The sequence below is a fragment of the Zea mays genome, chromosome 10, assembly GCF_902167145.1.
Source record: "Zea mays cultivar B73 chromosome 10, Zm-B73-REFERENCE-NAM-5.0, whole genome shotgun sequence".
Taxonomy (NCBI): domain Eukaryota; kingdom Viridiplantae; phylum Streptophyta; class Magnoliopsida; order Poales; family Poaceae; genus Zea; species Zea mays.
Window position 1 is genome coordinate 23,658,276 of NC_050105.1, and position 19,868 is coordinate 23,678,143.

Below are 19,868 nucleotides of genomic sequence, written 5' to 3' on the forward strand. Positions count from 1 at the left end.
TATCTGCCTTTATAATAGGGACTCTCAAGAAAATGATTCCTTGTGTGAGGACAGTTATGGAAGAAAAAACTCCCTGTGAGCATTCACAGAGACAGAAATTTTCTCCTCGCAGGAACAAGATGGCGAGCCATCCCGAGAAATTCCTCGTTGACACTTCTATGGCTCTATGAAAAAAAGATCCAATATAAGATTCTACCTGGTCTTTAAGAAACCTGATAATTCGTTTGACTTTCTTACTCTAAGTGACTCGTCTTATTTAAAAAATCATAATTATTGTTAATTATTACGGTAATATTGTTTAGTATATAATATATTTTAAATGTAGCTTTGAATTTTTTATTTTTTCGAAAAAATGAATAGGACGAGCCGGTCAAACATGACAAAAAAAAGTCAAGAGAGTATTTTTGTTAAAAACACAAGAGAGAAGAGTAAGGATCTAGAATATATTGTACCTTGGTACAAATCTGAAACTCTGGACCCATTATATCTGAGGACATAGAAGAGTAGTTCTTCTCGTTGTTCGTTTACAGAATATGTAATTATATACACTGCAAATCGGCGAAAACCTCATTGAGAGAATGAGCTTACCGGACCAGACCAGACCTCTAGAGCAGACGTGCCCAAGTGCAACAGCCGAAATAAACTGCCATCGAAGTGGGGGCAGGCTAACTCTCATCGTCCGATTCAAACGGCTGAAGCCGCCTGACCGACTGGAGGACATCGGGGCGACCAGAGCCCGGCCCGGCGCTCCCCAGAATGGACTTCACCTTGGGCACACTCATCGAGTGCAGCGGTTGCGTCGGCGTCGTCTTCCGGTTCACCTCCTTCAGCACCGACCTGACAGCCGGGGACCTGCCGATGCCGCTAAGACCGGCCCCGGCCCCGGCCTCGGCCTCGGCCTGCGCCGCAGCCTTGCCCTTCCCCTTGCCTGCCTCGTACTTGTGCATGTCGTAGAGGAGCTCACGCTGGAGCTGCTTGTCCGCCACCAGGATCTCCTCCATCTCGTTCTTGTAGTCCTTGAGCAGCGCGCGCAGGCACTCCATCAGGCACCCGATCAGCGGGCTGTTCTTGCTCTCCAGCAGCCGCTTCAGCTCGATGAAGATCGGGACGGCGATCTGGATCAGGTTCTTCTTAGCGACCTGGGTCACCGCCCTCCCTTTGGCCGCCAGGAGCGCGCTGGCTGTTCCTCCGCCCTCACCGCCTTCCTCGTCCATCTCGGAATTCTCTGATAAGATGTTGGGGTGGATGCGCATCTCCTTGCAAGCCAGTATCTGCAGAGCATCCTGTTCACAAAAAACTAAATCATCACAACTACAGAAAAACAGCATTATACAAAATATTTTTCTCGGTACATATTTGCAGGAAACCATCTGAGTTCTGAACATATTGATTCCCACCTGAAGTACAGCCCTTCCACCAGCATCATCAACACTGAGCAAGCCATCGCAAACAGCTGCCAAGATCTCAGCACATAACTTGGCCGACGTGGCTAAAAGATGCTCTGGTGCCATTTGTTTCAGCAAAGAGACATAAATGTGCATTCTCTTTGACCTCGTGCTTTCATCAGTGCCACTGCAAAAAAGAATGAGCGTGATAAAAAAAATTAAGCTAGGAATGAAGCATCTCTCTTGCAAGGACTAAGAAGAACAGTTTGAGTTGTTTTACCGAATTGCAAAAAGGGCAGGTCTTCTGTCTAAACTTCCCTGAGACTGAGAGTCGCTATATACACCATGTCCAGTGCAATCGTTTAGAACATATATAGCTTCAATGAAACTATTGTATGCAAGAAGTGGCGCTTTAGCTGCAAAATTTAAGCAGATGTTAATCAGTGACTTGGGACATGTTAGTCAGTTGCTTAAAACAAGAAAAAGTTTAGTACAAAAATAAATACCTTTTAAGATGTTCCCGAAGAGGTAGTCCGCCAAATGCCTAATCTTCTCAGACTCATCAACTAAAGATGGCAGAAATCGAAGGAAGAGAACCCCTCTCCACTTTACATAGTCCCTCTGGACAAAAATAACAGCCTCAGTAACCATGACCCAATATTCAGAACAAAGCATTACAGAAGTGATTAGCACCTGCAATAACTTAGAGAGTAGGATAAATGTTTGTCTCCGTACTACTTCACAGGGATCACGTAGTGATTTTGTTATTTTTGGCATATAACTGTAGAAGCATCATAAAGGAGTCAGTTAAACACATGCACAAATAAGACTTCAACCGATTGGAAAAATAAATATACGAAACATCTTCATAAATCTGTGAAACATAACTGATAAAATTGTCTTCAAAAAATTCTATTTTACATCATTAACCTTAAGGCCAGTCTCAACGAAAATTTCATGGCATTAAATAAGCTGACATGGCATAGTATAAATAAAGAGGTGATAAAAATTTCATGGGATGAAATAAGTTTCATGAGGATAAAATTTGTTTACACTGATTTTAACACCTGCGAGTCTTGGAAACAAAGCCATGAAACTCCTATTGAGACTGGCCTAACCACCAACATAGTAACAGACTAATATCTTCTTCTCCAATATGCGACAAGAATTGAAGCACGTGGCCAGAATAGTAGAATCTTTAAAAATGAGATAATTTTTCAACTTTATTTTGGGGAAACATACATAATCATAGTTAAATGGTTTAATATCTATATCTATACTATAATCTATTAAGAACCTAATGTGGACACCTGGTGCTACCACGACTTCACCCTCCCCACCTTAATGTTTAGAAATAAACAATAATTATATTTGCAGGCAACGCACGGGCATATACCTAGTATTAATATATATGATCATTATTGGGTCCTTTAGCTTAGAAAATGGACAGGTACACAAAAAAGGAACACTGAGAATCAAATTTCATTCATCAAAGAGTTGTTGGAATAAGCCGATTGTCCTAACATTCCAAGGTGGAAAAAGTTGAAGTTACAGATTTTGTAGAGTGACAAAAGTCCTAATGGAGAGAAAACCCGAAAGAATTCTGTTGGAGCGTAGCGTCGTAGCCTTTTTAGCGATGTGCCATATCATAACCCGAGTATGATATTAAATGAGCAAAGGCCGGGTCAACACTTTCTCGATGATGTGTTGTGTCGTGATCTTGACACAATCTCAAGTGAGAAAGGATTGGATCGCTGCTCCTTAGTGGTGTGCTACATCAGTGACCGAGTGTAGTGAAAAATATGTAAGGGTCTTCACATCATCGATAAGTGCGAAGGGTAAGAAAACTTTTTTCTTGAACGCGCAGGAGAGCTACGCATCTTTATATTAGAGGTAGAACAACAGCCAACAAGACTTACATCCAAGCTAAAACATGAAAATAAACAAAAGAAAAAGAAAAAAGGAAACAGAGGAGTACACGGATTAGATCCGATTAACTCAAAGAGCTAGGGAGACCAAGCTGACCCAAAGACCTGGCGCCCGCCAGAAGCCAACAATAGAACTCGTTGCTAAAATGTTGCTGCATCCACTGAATGGAAGGCCGATCCCCATCAAAGACTACTCCTGCACCCAAAGGCACCAAGCCCCCAAAATGATGACGCAGTTAATCCTTTTTCTCTTATCCTTGTACCTTTGTTGGCCTTCCTCCACCAGTCCTCAAACGAACGCTCATCAACCCTAGGTGCAAGATGACTCATCTCGGTAGAGTCAAAAATAGTAAACTAGAATTGTCGGGCAAAAACACGGGTAGTGAGGATGTGATGTATTGTTTCCCTTTCCTGATCACATAAAGGGCAATTGTTTGGGTGTTGCAATCCCCTCTTCTCTAGATTATCGGCAGTCCAACAATTGTTTCTCATTGCTAGCCAAAGGAAGTATTTGCATTTCTGAGGAGCACAAGATTTCCAAAGTCTTTGCTAGGCAAAGGCTTGAACGTAATTAGGGTGTATGCCCCACCCAATAGGCCAAGATGAGAGTGCTAAGAGGCTGGAAGACTTAGATGGCATGGTTAGAGCTATACCTATTAGTGAGAAGTTTTTCACAAGAGATCTCAATAGTCATATACGTACAAGTACAGGTTTCGAGGCGATTCATGTAGGTTTCGAGTATTGTAGTAGGAATTAGGAGGGAGAGAAAGTCATGCACTTTGTAATAGTTTTTTGACCTGTTAATAGCCAAACTTTCTTTAGGAAGAGAGAATTCCATCATAATGACTTATACTAGTGGCAAACACTCTAGTTAGTTTGACTTTCTCCTCACAAGAAGAGAGGATAAACAAGTATGCTTGGATTGCAAGGTAATACCCAAGGAGTGTGTTGCCTTTCAACATAAACTTGTGGCGGCAATCGTTCGTTTTCATATATGTGCCCATAAGAATAAATAAGCCAAGATTTTGAGAATAAAGTGGTGGAAATTGAAAGGAAAAACATCAATAGTCTTCAAGGAAAGGTCCATCAAAGAGTGCATTTGGAAGGAAGAAGATGGCGTAAACAACATGTGGAGGAAGATGACAACCTGCATTCTGAAGGTGGCCTCAGAGGTCTGTGGAGCAACCAAAGGGAGTAGAGGCAAAGCTAAAGAAACTTGGTGGTGGCACAAGGAAGTCCAAAGGGCTATTAAGGAGAGGAAAGAATGCTATATATGTTTGTATCATGGCAAGAGTGTGGACAATATAGATAAGTACAAGTTAGCAAAGAAGACCATAAAGTGAGATGTAAGTGTGGCAAAGGATAGGACATATGAGGATCTTTACCAATGTTTGAGTGTGAAGGAAGGAGAGAAGGTCATATATATGATAGCTATGGTCCGTGAGAGGAAGACAAGAGACTTCAACCAAGTTAAGTGTATTAAGGATGAAAGGAAGCACCTCTTTGTGAAGGAGGATAAGATCAAACATAGATGGCGAGAGTATTTTGACAAATTGTTCAATGGAGAGAATGGGGACACAATCTTCTAGTTGGATGATTCTTTTGATGACACCAATAGATGTTTTGTGCATAGGATCCAAGAATTTGAGGTTAGAGAGACATTGAAAGCGAAAGGGCCTCTAGCTGAGTTGGTTAGGTGGTCTGAGTAGCACTCATCGGGTCCGGAGTTCGACAAAGCGAAAGCGAATTTCAGTGGTTAAAAAACCCCTCGTCTGTCCGCCAAAGCACAGGTCTAAGGCCCAGACCCGGTCGTGATCATTCTCACATGTGCTAAGGTGTCGCTATGTATGGGTGGGGTAAGGGTTTTCTCGACCTATGTGAGAATGTCTTCTTGATACAATGCTCGGGAGCTATCTTACCCTCCATAGGTCGAGTTTTTTTAGAGAGGAAATGAAAAAGATGAAAGAGGTAAGGCGATAGGCCCTGATGGTATCTTAATTGAGGAATGGAGATGTCTCGAGGACATAGCTATAGTATAGCTAACCAAGTTGTTCAACTATACCTTCCAATCAAAAAAGATACCTAACTAGCGGAGAAGTATAGTGGTACTGATCTACAACAATAAGGCAGATATTCAAAGTCTATTAATTATCGAGGAATTAAGCTGATGAGCATACTATGAAGCTATGGAAGAGAGTCATCGAGCATCGTTTCATGCACGAAAGGTCAACTATGGAAGCCTTTTTTAATAAGACACATGGTTTTCATTGACTTGGGGATGGCTTATGACAAAATAACAAGAAATGTTATATAGTGGGCTTTGTACAAAGATAAGTTCCAAAGAAGTGCAACTCATTAAGGACATATACAACAATGTTGTTGTTGAAGTGTATAAATGGATTGACTACCTTCTCCCATCAGCTTAAGCTTTTGGGTTGAACTGGTTAGTGTGTCCACTCTATAACATGGTATCAAAGCTAGAGGTTTCCAGTTCGAATCCTGGCAGAGGCTTTATTTGTGCCTCCACCCATTTATTTCCACGTTTGCGCCTTTCTCTGGTTGCACGTGAGTGGGGGTGTTGAAGTGTATAAATGGATTAACTACCTTCTCCCATCAGCTTAAGCTTTTGGGTTGAACTGGTTAGTGCGTCCACTTTAACATTTGCGACTAGTGTTCAAACAAGTGGCGAATACACGGACGACTTCCCAATTAGAATAGGACTACATCAACCTTTGAGCCCTTACCCCTGTTTGCATTGGTGATGGATAAGGTCACAAGGAACATACAAAAGGATATCCCTGGTGTATGCCTTTGTGAACAACATAGTACTAGTTGATGAAAGTCGGGTATGAGTAAATAGGAAATTAGAGTTGTGGCAGGAGACTCTACAATCCAAAGGTTTTAAACTTAGTAGAAATAAAACCGAATATATGAGATGTGACTTCGACACTACTGCATAATGCTTAGGACCACCCACCCTACCCAGTCAAACCACCTACTTATCAACTACAGGTCTTAAAACACAACCTAGACTCCAACAGACAAATGGTGCCTAAGGAGGCCCTAAAGAGCCGAGGCTCCTAATGCACACCAATAGCACACTCATATGCCATAGCCTGTTGGTAGGGCTGGAACATAAGCTCGAGGCTCGCGAGCCTCGAGCAAGACGAGCCTGTTTTTTGGACTCTTCGGTGAAATGAGCCGAGCCGGCTCGCGAACTATGCCAATTGTGCTAAATTAATCCATCTGCAGAATAACAATGGATCATTAGTTTATGCCATTCAAATTTTTTACTCATAATATTGAATAATAATTCTATATTCAATATTTAAATACTATTAATTTAATATATAATACAGTAATATTTACTAAAGTGTCGCTCGCGAGCCGCACCGAGCCGAGCTCGGCTCGTTTCCAGCCCTACCCGTTGGACAACTGAACACAGGGTATTTTCCCATCAAACACACAAGTTTTATAGAATGATGATTTGACCTGCTATGTTGTATGGTATAATGTTAACCGATAAAAAGACGACATTTCTAGATGCGTGTTACGGAAATATGTATGTTGCATTGAATTTGTGACCATACAAAAAGGGATTAAGTCTAGAACGATGATAGCAAAAGGGCCTATAGTGTAATGGTTAAGGCTTTCGAGTAGCACCTCTAGATCGGGTTCGATCCCCCTCGGGGGCGAATTTTAGGCTTGGTTAAAAAAATCCCTCGTTGTGTCTCGCCCGCTCCCGAATTACGTCCTACACGTCACCCTCCGGCTGCCCCGTTGCAGACGCAATGACGACCCACTAGTGATGGGGGGCTAGGGTTCGGGGATTTTCTCGGTCGGGACCATATTTCGATCTCTTCTTAATATAATACCGAGAGGGCGGTATTTCCCTTTCCGGCCAAGTTTTTTTAGAACGATGATATACGTGATAGGAAAAAGGGATCAAGTTTAGAACCATAATATATGTGATAGGCTAGGAGTAGCACCAATTGAAGAAAGCTTGTCTAACATCAATTGAGATGATTTAGACATATCCAACAGAGACCTCCAGAGGCACCAGTGTGTAATGGGATTATAAGGAGCTATAGCAGTAGAAATAGAGACAAAGGAAGACAAAAGTTGACATGGAAAGAAGCAGTAAAAGAAGACTTAAAAGGATAGAATATAACCAAAGATTTAGCCTTTAATAGGAATGCATGAAGAACAGTTGTTTATGTGCCTGAACCTTGACTTATGGTTTCCGTTGAGTTTCAACTCTAGCCTAACACAACTTGTTTTAGACTAAAAGCTTCTATTGTTGTTACTGTTGTTGTTGTGACTGTATAAGCAAAATCCATTTTTCTTGAGGGAGAAGGAATATGAAAAACACATTCTGATATATAGGAACATACATATCTGCTTGCAAGAATCAGTGACAAATTCTGGAAGGATAGTGACATTAATATCAATGTGTAAATGAATGAAGAAATATAAGCTCACCAGTCAACCAATGCAGTATAACGGACATAGAAGTCTGCCATCGCAATCATGATATTATTACGAAGGGTAGCCATATCACTCCTCTCAAGCTCCTGGTTCATAGAAGCAACATTGACTGTATATCTCTTAAGAGTAATCGTTGAGACCTGTGCAGTGTACATACCTGAACAAAAATTGGAATATACCGTTTGGCCACTTTTTCATCTACAAGGCATATTTTTGCTAATGTATCCCAGGATTGTATATATAATGATGGAGCTAACTCTTTGAAAGAAATGGTCCCGCCAACAAGGTTTTTTGGCCTTGGCTCAGAATTTCCAGAAGTTACGATTGTGTGTAGCAAAGGGGTGATGTCCTTCACATTGGCAATAGGGCAAGCTAGGATCAGTGATCCAACAGTGAACACAGCAACAACTGCTTGTGATGTTGACTTCGATGCAGATGTCTGTTTCATTCCCTTGCATTTACCAGTCATAGGAGTAATGAAACTGTGACCCCTGGCTGATTCTGATGCCTCTTTTATGTACTGGTCAAGGATGTCAAAAGCACTACGGATAAGTTGCTGCGCCCACTTCAGGATCAGTGCATCACCTTCCTTAGCTGTTTTTGCTTTCCTTTTACACAAAGTTTTCAGTGATTTTACATGTGCATCAACCTGTTCATGCATGCATGAAAATTATGCTCAAGATATGGACATGAATTACTTCTGTTAAGAGCAATTTTGGAAAAATTGTAGATAGCTAAACCAACAACACACAGAAGACTATATAAAGGAAAAACAACATAAGATGAATGCATGATGAACATTATTGCAGAACTATGGCCTATGGGGAGGGGAAGAAGCCAATGATCTAAACAGAAAAGTTTCTGATATTTTTATATTCTTGTAATTAAATTCCAAACAGGTAACAAGCAGGCCTTAAAACAATATATTGTGATTACAGTGAGGTTTCAGCTGGCCTTGTTTGGATGTGCTAATTTTAACATGCTACTTCTTAGCACTTGCTAGCAACCAAAGCCTTACTAGCTTTTACTAGTTAGTAGCTATCACACCTTTTAGGGTTTGCCTGTTTGGATCCACTCTTCTTAATTCTTAGTTGCTAAATATTAGCAAGCTGGAAACATGCCCTAAGCTACTGGACCTCCCTTCCAGAAAATATTGCTGATTGTTATAATACAGGCAAGTACAGTGAACCTAAAGTTTTCATTTTATAGTTTTGAAATGCTGGCATAGATTTACTTGGTATGGTAAATTATAATTTATCCAAAAAAATAACTTCAGAACAGTACATATTGCCAGGTTTCGGCAGATTGGGCAATAGGATTAGGGCACACTGTATAAAGTGTATTAGAATTAATTTTGTTTTAAATTGGCAGATTAAAACATGATGCCAAGCTAACTCAGAATTTAACTGTAGCAAAAACAAATTAGTGTACTACTCAATGTTTTGGATCAACAAACTGATTACCTCACTAAGGTTCATATCAAAATCCTCGATCCTTGTGAGCAAGCTGTGTGCCAATTCTGCAGCAGGTTCCACTGGCAGCTCCATGGAGACATTTGAAATGGTTTGCAAGAGTGATACACGATTAACTGCCCAGAGCGCAGAGTTTGGTTCCACCTGAGAACAAGCTTTACCTCTTTCGTCTTTGCCAACATTGTCAAGGAGTTTCCAGTGGTGGGAGAGGAACTTCCAGTTAACTGATTTTGGCGCGAATGATGAGACCTCGGAAAGAAGCCACCAGGACCCAATAGGTGCAGTCCAATTTTCGATTGGCTTACAACGTCTCAACCACAAGGATTCAGATAGTGTTATGATGTTCTGCAGAGAACTAGCAAGTAGTGGTTTCAGCTTCCTCTTCTTGCCAAGGCTTGCACATATCTTCTTTATGCATGGAGCAACCTCTCCATCACAGATGCTTTTCAGCAAATCTAGTGTCCCTTCAGGGAAAACTTCCTCCAAGGTGATGAAATCATCATCTAAGCTCACATTGGCAGCTTGGCAGATCCTGTTAAGCACCAGTTCAAGAAACAAGTTTTCACATTCCTCCTGGATGCTTGTCTCACTATCAATCACCAGTGGAGGCACAGATTGAAGCCACTCTTTCATCACTTTCTCATCAGGAAATTTCCTAAACACCTCTGAGATGGCAGCAAGAGCAGCCTTGCGGATGCTGACTAATGGATCAGAGCATGCAGCACCCATTGCACAAAGAAGAGAGTCATCTATGGGTCTCCCAATCAAACCAATCGCCTTTGTGATGAGCACAAGCGCAGCCTTCCTCACAGCAGCCTTATCATCGGTGCAGCGTCGTCTCAGCAATTCCCCAAGCTTCATGTCCCCAATCCTCATCACCTCCTGCAACCGGTCAACCTCCACACCTCTCTCAGACAAAATATCAAGCGCCTGGGCTGCATTTATTAATGCCCGAGCTCGAACCCCTCCCACACTATCTGAGCACTTCTCCACCAACACCCGCAGACACTTCAGCCCCCAAGAGCCCTCCTCCATATCACAGGCATCCCCTTCAAATGGTAACAGCACTGGCAGCAAGGCAAGGACCAAATCCACAGCAAGCAGTCGTCCCTTTGCCTTGCCCCTTGCCATGGCCACAACATACCCTGCAAATCCCTCCCTTCCATCTGCCTCCAATGCCCGCACCACCTCGACTATCGCTTCCACCGCCAGTGCCCTGGCCTCCGCCTTGTCCGGTGCCTTTACGGCCAAGTACCTAGGAAGGTACCCCACTGCCTTCCTAACTGCTTCCTCTCCTTCCTCGGCGCCCAAAGGCACCAAGTTCCTCACAATGAACTGCACCGCAGCCACCCGTGCTGCGGATTTCGCGGCCGAGAGCACCACAGGGGCCAGCGCTCGTATCACGTCCTGCACCGCCCCGGCGTGGTAGTCGGATCCAAGGACAGCGGTGAGGACGTCAAACGCCGTGAGCTCCGCGGCGGTATCGACGAGCGACCGCCGCGCGTCCGGGTGGGCCCCGAGCGGCAGCCTCCCCGCGGCGTCCGCCAGCAGGGAGAGCGCCTTCGGGAGCAGCGACGGCGCCGCCGGCGGAGCCGCTGCTGGCTTTTGGCGCTGGTTCTTGCGCTTGCGGGGGTTGGCGGCGCCGCCGGAAACGGAGCTAGGGTTGGAGGCGGCGCTGCCGGCTCCGGAGAAGGAGGAGGCGGCCTTGCGGATGACGAGGAGGAGGGAGAGGAATGGAAGCGGGGAGAAGAGGGTGAGAAGCGGGGAGGCCGGGGCGAGGAGGAGGCGGAGGTAGGCGACGGCTGCGGGGAGCGGGTGCGCGGAGAGCGAGGCCTCGAGCGGGGGCAGCAAGGAGGATGCGGGGACGCCGGCCTCGGCGAGGCGAGGGAAGATGGACGCGACGGCTGCGGGGCTGGAGGAGAGGAATGTGATGGAGGGCAGGGACAAGGGCGGGGAGGTGACGGAGGAGGAAGACGCGCGGCGGTGGAGGGCGGCGAGCTCAGAGAGGACGGTGGGGAGGGAGCCGGAGGCGGGCGCGGGGGAGGCCGAGGATGGGGAGTCGAGGTCCATCTCATCGGCGTCCATGGGATGGGGGCGAGATCGGGCGTGGGGACTGGAGAGAGCACTCGACTGGAGATGGGGGGAAGGACTAGGAGTGTGGGAATTTTGAATTTTGCGGTGTGGAATCGGAATTTATTAGGATTCGGACGGAAATTTGCGGTGGAGGAGAATGGTTGGGCCTACTCCCACCCTACCTCCATCGTTCGCGCGGCCCAGTAATCTAGGCAGCTGCTAATTATTTGAAGTTATTTTTTAATATTGAAAAATAACTGAAATTGCACTTTCCGACTTCGAAATTTTGCAGTTATATGTACCTACCGAACGAGGACCTTTTTTTTTTACAAATCAGTCTATGTCGCTTTCTAGATGGACACCAGTAGAGACCATGGTTGTAAATGAACGAAGTCAGTCAAGATAAACCATTTCTCGTTTTATTTTTACATTTTAATTTGAAAACTGATTTGGGATTGAAATTGAAACGGTATCGGGCACGGGATGATGGAATGAAAAAACAAACTAATACGGACAAAAATGCATCGGTAAATATCGAAAATCATAAAGATAAAACGAAATCACTTTCTGTATCATATATAGTACCATCAATCAACAATAAATATAGGATAATAATATATTAATATGGGTAACATAAGTACATAACGATAAATTGATAATGTGTCTATAAAAACATGTAACAGGTTAATAAAAATGTGTGATTAATTAAATAGACATGCACAATTGAATAAGCACGATGATAGTTCAAAAAAGTCAACCACGTATAACATAGTAACTCAAACTAAAAATAACACCCTACAACTATACCTCAAAGTTCAATATGGTCACTCGTGACATTAGGACCACTATCAATATATTTGTTCTCTTTATCATCTTGCTCCTGGTCCTTCTTTCTATGTCCTTGTCATCCTATAATTAGCATGATACAATTTTGTACAAAAAATATGGGATACACCATGTGAGTATGGCAGTGGGTCGACTAACAACATAATGACGGGATATACCGTATTTGGATACGGTATAATCTCATATGAACACAAGATAAATGGAAAAGGTCGGGATATGGCCTAAACTGTTTTCATTTTGCTACTCCATTTTCGTATCGTTTTCACATTTGATGAAAATACGAATTCGAGTGGGACAAAAACTAAAAATTGGAGTGGAAGGAAGGAGATTTTTTCCTAGTCGTTTACATCCATACCACACAAGGAACTTGTGCCTCGTTGGCCGAACGGCAAGCTCCTGTCGCTTGTTGGTATTTGGTAGGGCGGTAGGCACCCTAGTGCCCAACTGTCGGGCTATAGACTACAATGAGCATATAAACTTAACTAGACATATGCTCATGCGTTGCTACGGAATCAATATGATAAAAATGCATTGATATACAAAAACACTAATTGTTTATTCTATATTGTTGTTAATATCACTAAAAGCAGATGTTTACATACCTTGCAAACATAAAAATAGAACGCACTTTCATCAAATTAAAAATAACAATGACAATGTTAAATATAAATATTAGCATCCTCACAAGATTAGAGCAGTTATCTACAAGAAGTTTTATCTGAAATTCGGGCAATATACACAACCTCAGCAGTATAAAGAAGTATAATAAAATCCTGGTGATAATGTTTGGCCAAAACAACCATGTATACACATGTTCTGAAGTTTAATAACAGATAAAATTTAGATCTTGTTTTGGTGAGCCATAATGAACAAAAACAACTGAACTACTACATAACAGCTTGAAGACTGTTGCATGTATATCCAAAGGTTTATATTTTGAGTCGCGCCGAACAGGCTACATACCATAGACACAATTCCAACAGCGCAATTATACAATAATCTGTCAGATCGCTTGGAGTTGGCGGTCAAGAAAAGTTGTATGATGACCGGCACATGGCACTGATAATTTCTTTCTTGTTTCTTAAAGCTGTTCCAGGAGTCTTCTTCATAAGCTTTGAATGACTCGTATAAGGCTGCTGCATTAGATAACTTTTGGCCTTTCTTTTTGAAGGGAAATGTGCCCTTAGGCAATTTCTATAATGTTTTGGTGATTAAGTGTCCAACACATTTAATTGAGTTCCAATGTGCAAAATAAAGAGAGAAGTGCAATTCAAGAAAAAAGGTATGTTTCTAGACTTGGTGAATTGTTTTGTGTACTAACATGGTTATCCAAGTGCTAGAAACAGTGAGAAAAGAAGAAGAAAAGAAACCAAAAAGACTTGACTCGGTGCAGCCAAAATTCAGCTCAGTCTGGCACACCAGACAGTGTCCGGTGCACCAGGCTGGTCTCCGGTGAAAAGATCAGCGGCGTACGACTATAATTCACCGGACTGTCCGGTGAGCTAACGGTCGGCCGCACAATCCGCGGGCGACGCGTGGCCCGCATCAACGGTCGGCAGGGGGCACCGGACTGTCCAGTGTGCACCGGACAGTGTCCGGTGCGCCATCGGGCCCGAAGCTGCAACGGTCGACTACACCTTTTTTGGAAGGCAATCGTGCACCGGACAGCTACAGTGACTGTCCGGTGGTGCACCGGACTGTCCGGTGCACCACACGACAGAAGGCAAGATTAGCCTTCCAAGATTGTCTTCAACGGCTCCTAGTTGCCTTGGCCCTTGGGGCTATAAAAGGGACCCCTAGGCGCATGGAGGAGTAACCCCAAGCATCTCTGAGTATTCTAAAGCATCCAGACTCCGCTCCCACGCATTTGATTCTCTGTGTTAGCGATTTGAGCTCCCTTTGAGTTGCGGACTTCGAGTGTTGTACTTTGAGCTCAAGTTGTGACTTGTTTGCATGGTTGTGCTGTGGGTTTGAGTCTTGTGTGTGTTGCTCTCCCCTCCCTTACTTATGTGCTTCTTTTGCGATCATCATTGTAAGGGCGAGAAGCTCCAAGTTGTGGAGATTCCTCGCAAACAGGAGAAAGACTAAGGAAGAAATCTGTGGTATTCAAGTTGATCATTGGGTCACTTGAAAGGGGTTGAGTGCAACCCTCGTCCATTGGGACGCCACAACGTGGAAGTAGGCAAGTGTTACTTGGCCGAACCACGGGATAAAATCATGTGTCCCTTGTGATTGCTCTCTCTGTGATTATTTGTGTTCGCAAGAGCTCGCCTCATAGACTTGATTAACTTGCGCTAATATCTCTTAAATCAAACTTGTTGGAATTTAGTGTTGAATTTTACAGGATCACCTATTCACCCCCCCCTCTAGGTGCTCTCAATTGGTATCAGAGTCATACTCTTCATCTAAGGGACTAATCGCCCGAAGAGATGGATCCTAAGGGAAAGGGGATGGTGGTCAACGACAAGGAGGAGTCCCTCTTCAACGAGCCAAGGGACGACAAGCCCACTGACTCAGGATCGAGTCACAAGAAGAGGGACGGGAAGAAGAAGAGGCGCATCAAGAAGATCATTTACTACGACAGCGATGCCTCCTCTTCTTCACCAAGAGACGACGACGACGATGACTCGTCGAAAAAGAGAACAGTTAATCAAAACTACTCTTTCGACTATTCTCGCATGTCGTACAATTCGAATGCACATTTACTCTCTATTCCTCTAGGAAAACATCCACACTTTGATGGAGAGGATTACTCATTTTGGAGTCATAAAATGCATAGTCATCTATTTTCTCTCCATTCTAGCATTTGGGAAATTGCGGAAAATGGAATGCATTTCGATAGTACGGATAACCCTGTGATGATAAATGAACAAATTCATAAGAATGCACAAGCTACCACTGTTTTGCTAGCATCTTTGTGTAGGGATGAATACAACAAGGTTAGCGGCTTGGACAACGCCAAGCAAATCTGGGACACCCTCAAGATCTCACATGAGGGAAATAACGCTACAATGATCACCAAAATGGAGTTGGTGGAAGGCGAGCTAGGGAGATTCGCCATGATCAGGGGAGAAGAGCCAACACAAACCTACAACAGGCTCAAGACCCTGGTCAACAAGATTAGAAGCTATGGAAGCACAAGATGGACGAACCACGACGTCATCCGACTCATGCTAAGGTCATTCATGGTAATTGACCTCCATCTTGTCAATCTTATTCGTGAAAACCCCAGGTACACCAAGATGACGCCTGAGGAGATACTTGAAAAATTCGTGAGCGGGCGCATGATGGTTAAGGAGGCAAGGTACATGGATGACACCTTGAACGGTCCACTACCTATATACGAGTCGCAACCCGTTGCTCTCAAAGCAACAAGCAGCAAGGAGGCACTACCAAGCAAGGTAGCTCAAGTGGAGGCTGCCGGACTCAATGAAGATGAGATGGCGCTTATCATCAAGCGCTTCAAGACCGCACTCAAAGGACGCAAGGAGTACCCCAACAGGAACAAAACAAGGGGAAAGCGCTCCTGCTTCAAATGCGGTAAGACTGGTCACTTTATTGCAAATTGTCCCGGTAATGATAGTGACGTGGGACAGGAAAAGAACGGGAAGAAGGAGAAGAAGAAGAACTATAGGAAGGCAAAGGGCGAGGCACACCTTGGAAAGGAATGGAACTCGGACTGCTCCTCTTCCGACTCCGACGATGAAGGACTCGCTGCTTCGGCCTTCAACAAATCCTCCCTCTTCCCCAACGAACGCCATACATGTCTTATGACCAAGGAGAAAAATGTACGTATTCGAGACACTCCCAAGTATACTTCTTCTAGTGATGAAGAGTCATTTGATGATGAAGTAGATTATACTGATTTATTTAAGGGTTTAGATAGAGCTAAAGTAGATAAAATCAATGAGTTAATTGATGCTCTAAATGAAAAAGATAGATTGCTAGAAAGGCAAGAGGATATTTTGTATGAGGAACATGACAAATTTGTTAGTGTTCAAAAGTCTCTTGCCTTAGAACTTAAAAGAAATGAAATGATGTCATCTGAGTTGTCTGCCTGTCAGGAATCTATCTCTAGTCTAAAGAATTTAAATGTTGAATTAAATGCTAAACTAGAGGAAGCTAATGTAACAAAATCATGTATAGAGCATGTTGTTATTTGTAATAGATGCAAAGATTTTGATATTAATGCTTGTGATGAACATCTTGCGTCCATTACTATATTAAATGATGAGGTGACAAGTCTTAATGCTCAACTTAAGACTTGCAAGAATGATTTTGATAAATTAAAGTTTGCTAGGGATGCCTACACTGTTGGTAGACACCCCTCAATTAAGGATGGACTTGGTTTTCGAAGGAAACCAAGAACTTAACAAGCCAAAAGGCTCCCATTCTCACCAAGGAGAAAGGGAAGGCCCCTATGGCTAGTAGTATTCAAAGGAATCATGCTTTCATTTATAATAGGAAAATTGCTAGTCATTCCGGTTATAATAGGAGTTATGATCATAATGCTTTTGATTCACATGCTATGTTTGCCTCTAGTTCTACTTTTGTTCACGGTAGAAGTAGGCCTAGGAGAAATCATGCTGTGCATCATGTGCCTATGAAAGTGTGTAATGAATCTACTACTGTTTTCCATGCTTGCAACACTTCTTTTATTCTTTCATGCAAGAATGCAAAAGTAGTGGCTAGGAAATTGGGATCCAAATGCAAGGGAGACAAAACTTGCATATGGGTTCCAAAAACTATTGTGACTAACCTTGTAGGACCCAACAAGAGTTGGGTACCTAAAACCCAAGCTTAAATTGCCTTGCAGGTTTATGCATCCGGGGGATCTAGCTGGATAATCGACAGCGGATGCACAAACCACATGACGGGGGAGAAGAAGTTGTTCACCTCCTATGTCAAGAACAAGGATTCCCTGGATACGATTATTTTGGAGATGGGAACCAAGGCAAGGTCAAAGGTTTGGGAAAGATAGCCATCACAAGCGAGCACTCTATTTCAAATGTATTTTTAGTAGAGTCATTAGGATACAACCTCCTGTCTGTAAGTCAATTGTGCCACATGGGCTACGATTGTTTGTTTACAAATGTTGATGTATCTGTCTTTAGAAGGAGTGATGGTTCATTAGCATTTAAGGGTGTATTAGACAACAAACTCTACTTAGTTGATTTTTCGAAAGAGGAGGCCGATCTAGATGCATGCTTAATAGCTAAGACTAGTATGGACTGGTTGTGGCATCGCCGTCTAGCACATGTTGGGATGAAGAACCTTCATAAACTTCTAAAGGGAGAACATGTGTTAGGACTAACCAATGTTTGTTTCAAAATAGATAGACCTTGTGCAGCTTGCCAGGCAGGGAAACAAGTGGGAAGCACTCATCACAACAAGAATGTGATGACAACATCAAGACCACTGGAGCTTCTTCACATGGACCTCTTCGGACCCGTTGCCTACCTTAGCATCGGGGGAAGTAAGTATGGTCTTGTAATTGTTGATGACTTTTCCCGCTTCACTTGGGTGTTCTTTTTGCAGGATAAATCAGAAACCCAAGGGACCCTAAAGCGCTTTCTAAAGAGAGCTCAAAACGAATTTGAGCTCAAGGTGAAAAAGATAAGAAGCGACAACGGGTCAGAATTCAAGAATCTGCAAGTGGAGGAGTATCTTGAGGAAGAAGGCGTCAATCACGAGTTCTCCGCTCCCTACACACCACAGCAAAATGGTGTGGTAGAGAGGAAGAACAGGACGCTTATCGACATGGCGAGAACGATGCTTGGAGAATTCAAGATGCCCGAGCGGTTTTAGTCGGAAGCTGTGAACACAGCTTGCCACGCCATAAACCGGCTCTACTTACATCGCCTTCTCAAGAAGACCTCCTACAAACTCCTTACCGGTAACAAACCCAATGTCTCTTACTTTCGTGTATTTGGGAGCAAATGCTACATTTTGGTGAAGAAAGGTAGACATTCTAAATTTGCTCCCAAAGTTGTAGAAGGGTTTTTACTAGGGTATGACTGAAATACAAAAGCGTATAGGGTCTTCAACAAATCATCGGGTTTGGTTGAAGTCTCTAGCGACGTTGTATTTGATGAGACTAATGGCTCTCCAAGAGAGCAAGTTGATCTTGATGACACAGATGAAGATGATGTTCCGACGACCGCAATGCGCACGATGGCAATAGGAGAGGTGCGACCACAGGAACAACAGGAGCAAGATCAACCATCTTCCTCTACAATGGTGTATCCCCCAACTCAAGATGATGGAAAGGTTCATCAAGAAGAGGTGTGTGATCAAGGGGGAGCCCAAGAAGAACAAGTTATGGAGGAAGAAGCTCCACTGGCCCCTCCAACTCAAGTCCGAGCGACGATTCAAAGAAGTCACCCCGTCGATCAGATTCTGGGTGACATAAGCAAGGGAGTAACAACTCGCTCACGTTTAGCTAATTTTTGTGAGCATTACTCGTTTGTCTCTTCTATTGAGACTTTCAGGGTAGAAGAGGCCTTGTAGGATCCAGACTAGGTGTTGGCCATGCAGGAAGAGCTCAACAATTTCAAGAGGAATGAAGTTTGGAGCCTGGTGCCACGTCCAAAGCAAAATATTGTGGGAACCAAGTGGGTGTTCCACAACAAACAAGACGAGCACGGGGTGGTGACAAGAAACAAGGCTTGACTTGTGACAAAAGGTTATGCCCAAGTCGCAGGTTTGGATTTCGAGGAGACTTTTGCTCCTGTGGCTAGGCTAGAGTCTATTCGAATTTTGTTAGCCTATGCCGCTCACCACTCTTTTAGGCTGTTCTAAATGGATGTGAAAAGCGCTTTCCTCAATGGGCCAATAAAGGAGGAGGTGTACGTGGAACAACCCCCTGGCTTTGAGGATGACAGGTACCCTGACCATGTGTTTAAGCTCTCTAAGGCGCTCTATGGACTTAAGCAAGCCCCAAGAGCATGGTATGAATGCCTTAGAGATTTCTTAATTACTAATGCTTTCAAGGTTGGGAAAGCCGATCCCACTCTTTTCACTAAGACTTGTGATGGTGATCTTTTTGTGTGCCAAATTTATGTCGATGACATAATATTTGGTTCTACTAACCAAAAGTCTTGTGAGGAGTTTAGCAGGGTGATGACTCAAAAGTTTGAGATGTCGATGATGGGCGAGTTGAACTACTTCCTTGGGTTCCAAGTGAAGCAACTCAAGGACGGCACCTTCCTCTCCCAAACAAAGTACACTCAAGACCTTCTCAAGAGGTTTAGGATGAAGGACACCAAGCCCGCGAAGACACCGATGGGAACCGACGGGCATGTCGACCTCAACAAAGGAGGTAAGTCCGTTGATCAAAAGGCATACCGGTCTATGATAGGGTCGTTGCTTTATTTATGTGCTAGTAGACCGGACATTATGCCAAGTGTATGCATGTGTGCTAGATATCAATCTGACCCCAGGGAATGTCACCTTGTGGCTGTTAAGCGAATTCTTAGATATTTAGTTTCTACGCCTTGCTTCGGGATCTGGTATCCAAAGGGGTCTACCTTAGACTTGATTGGATATTCAGACTCCGATTATGCTGGATGCAAGGTTGATAGGAAGAGTACATCAGGGACGTGCCAATTCCTAGGAAGGTCCCTAGTGTCTTGGAGTTCCAAGAAACAGACATCTGTTGCCCTATCCACCGCTGA

At 43.6% G+C, this 19,868-nt stretch overlaps 1 protein-coding gene across 1 annotated transcript; it reads right to left on the bottom strand.

Moving 5' to 3' along the window:
• Positions 1 to 423: 423 nt before the first annotated feature.
• LOC103640950 (condensin-2 complex subunit D3) lies at positions 424 to 11,435 on the bottom strand. The gene is made up of 8 exons (XM_008664389.3): positions 9,265 to 11,435; positions 7,959 to 8,450; positions 7,796 to 7,887; positions 2,079 to 2,166; positions 1,892 to 2,006; positions 1,666 to 1,801; positions 1,398 to 1,572; positions 424 to 1,283 (listed from the first exon to the last, which is right to left on the bottom strand). The coding sequence occupies exons 1-8, from the start codon at positions 11,356 to 11,358 to the stop codon at positions 666 to 668; spliced, it is 3,810 nt and encodes a 1,269-aa protein (XP_008662611.1). The 5' UTR covers positions 11,359 to 11,435; the 3' UTR covers positions 424 to 665.
• Positions 11,436 to 19,868: the final 8,433 nt, after the last annotated feature.

Bases quoted from the DNA above. Each gene is read 5' to 3' on its own strand.
- LOC103640950 (XM_008664389.3), bottom strand. From the start codon at position 11,358: ATGGACGCCGATGAGATGGACCTCGACTCCCCATCCTCGGCCTCCCCC. The intron at 2,167-7,795 runs GTGAGCTTATAT...ATGCTTCTACAG, and splicing joins TATACTGCATTGGTTGACTG to TTATATGCCAAAAATAACAA. The intron at 1,573-1,665 runs GTAAAACAACTC...TCTTTTTTGCAG, and splicing joins CCTGCCCTTTTTGCAATTCG to TGGCACTGATGAAAGCACGA.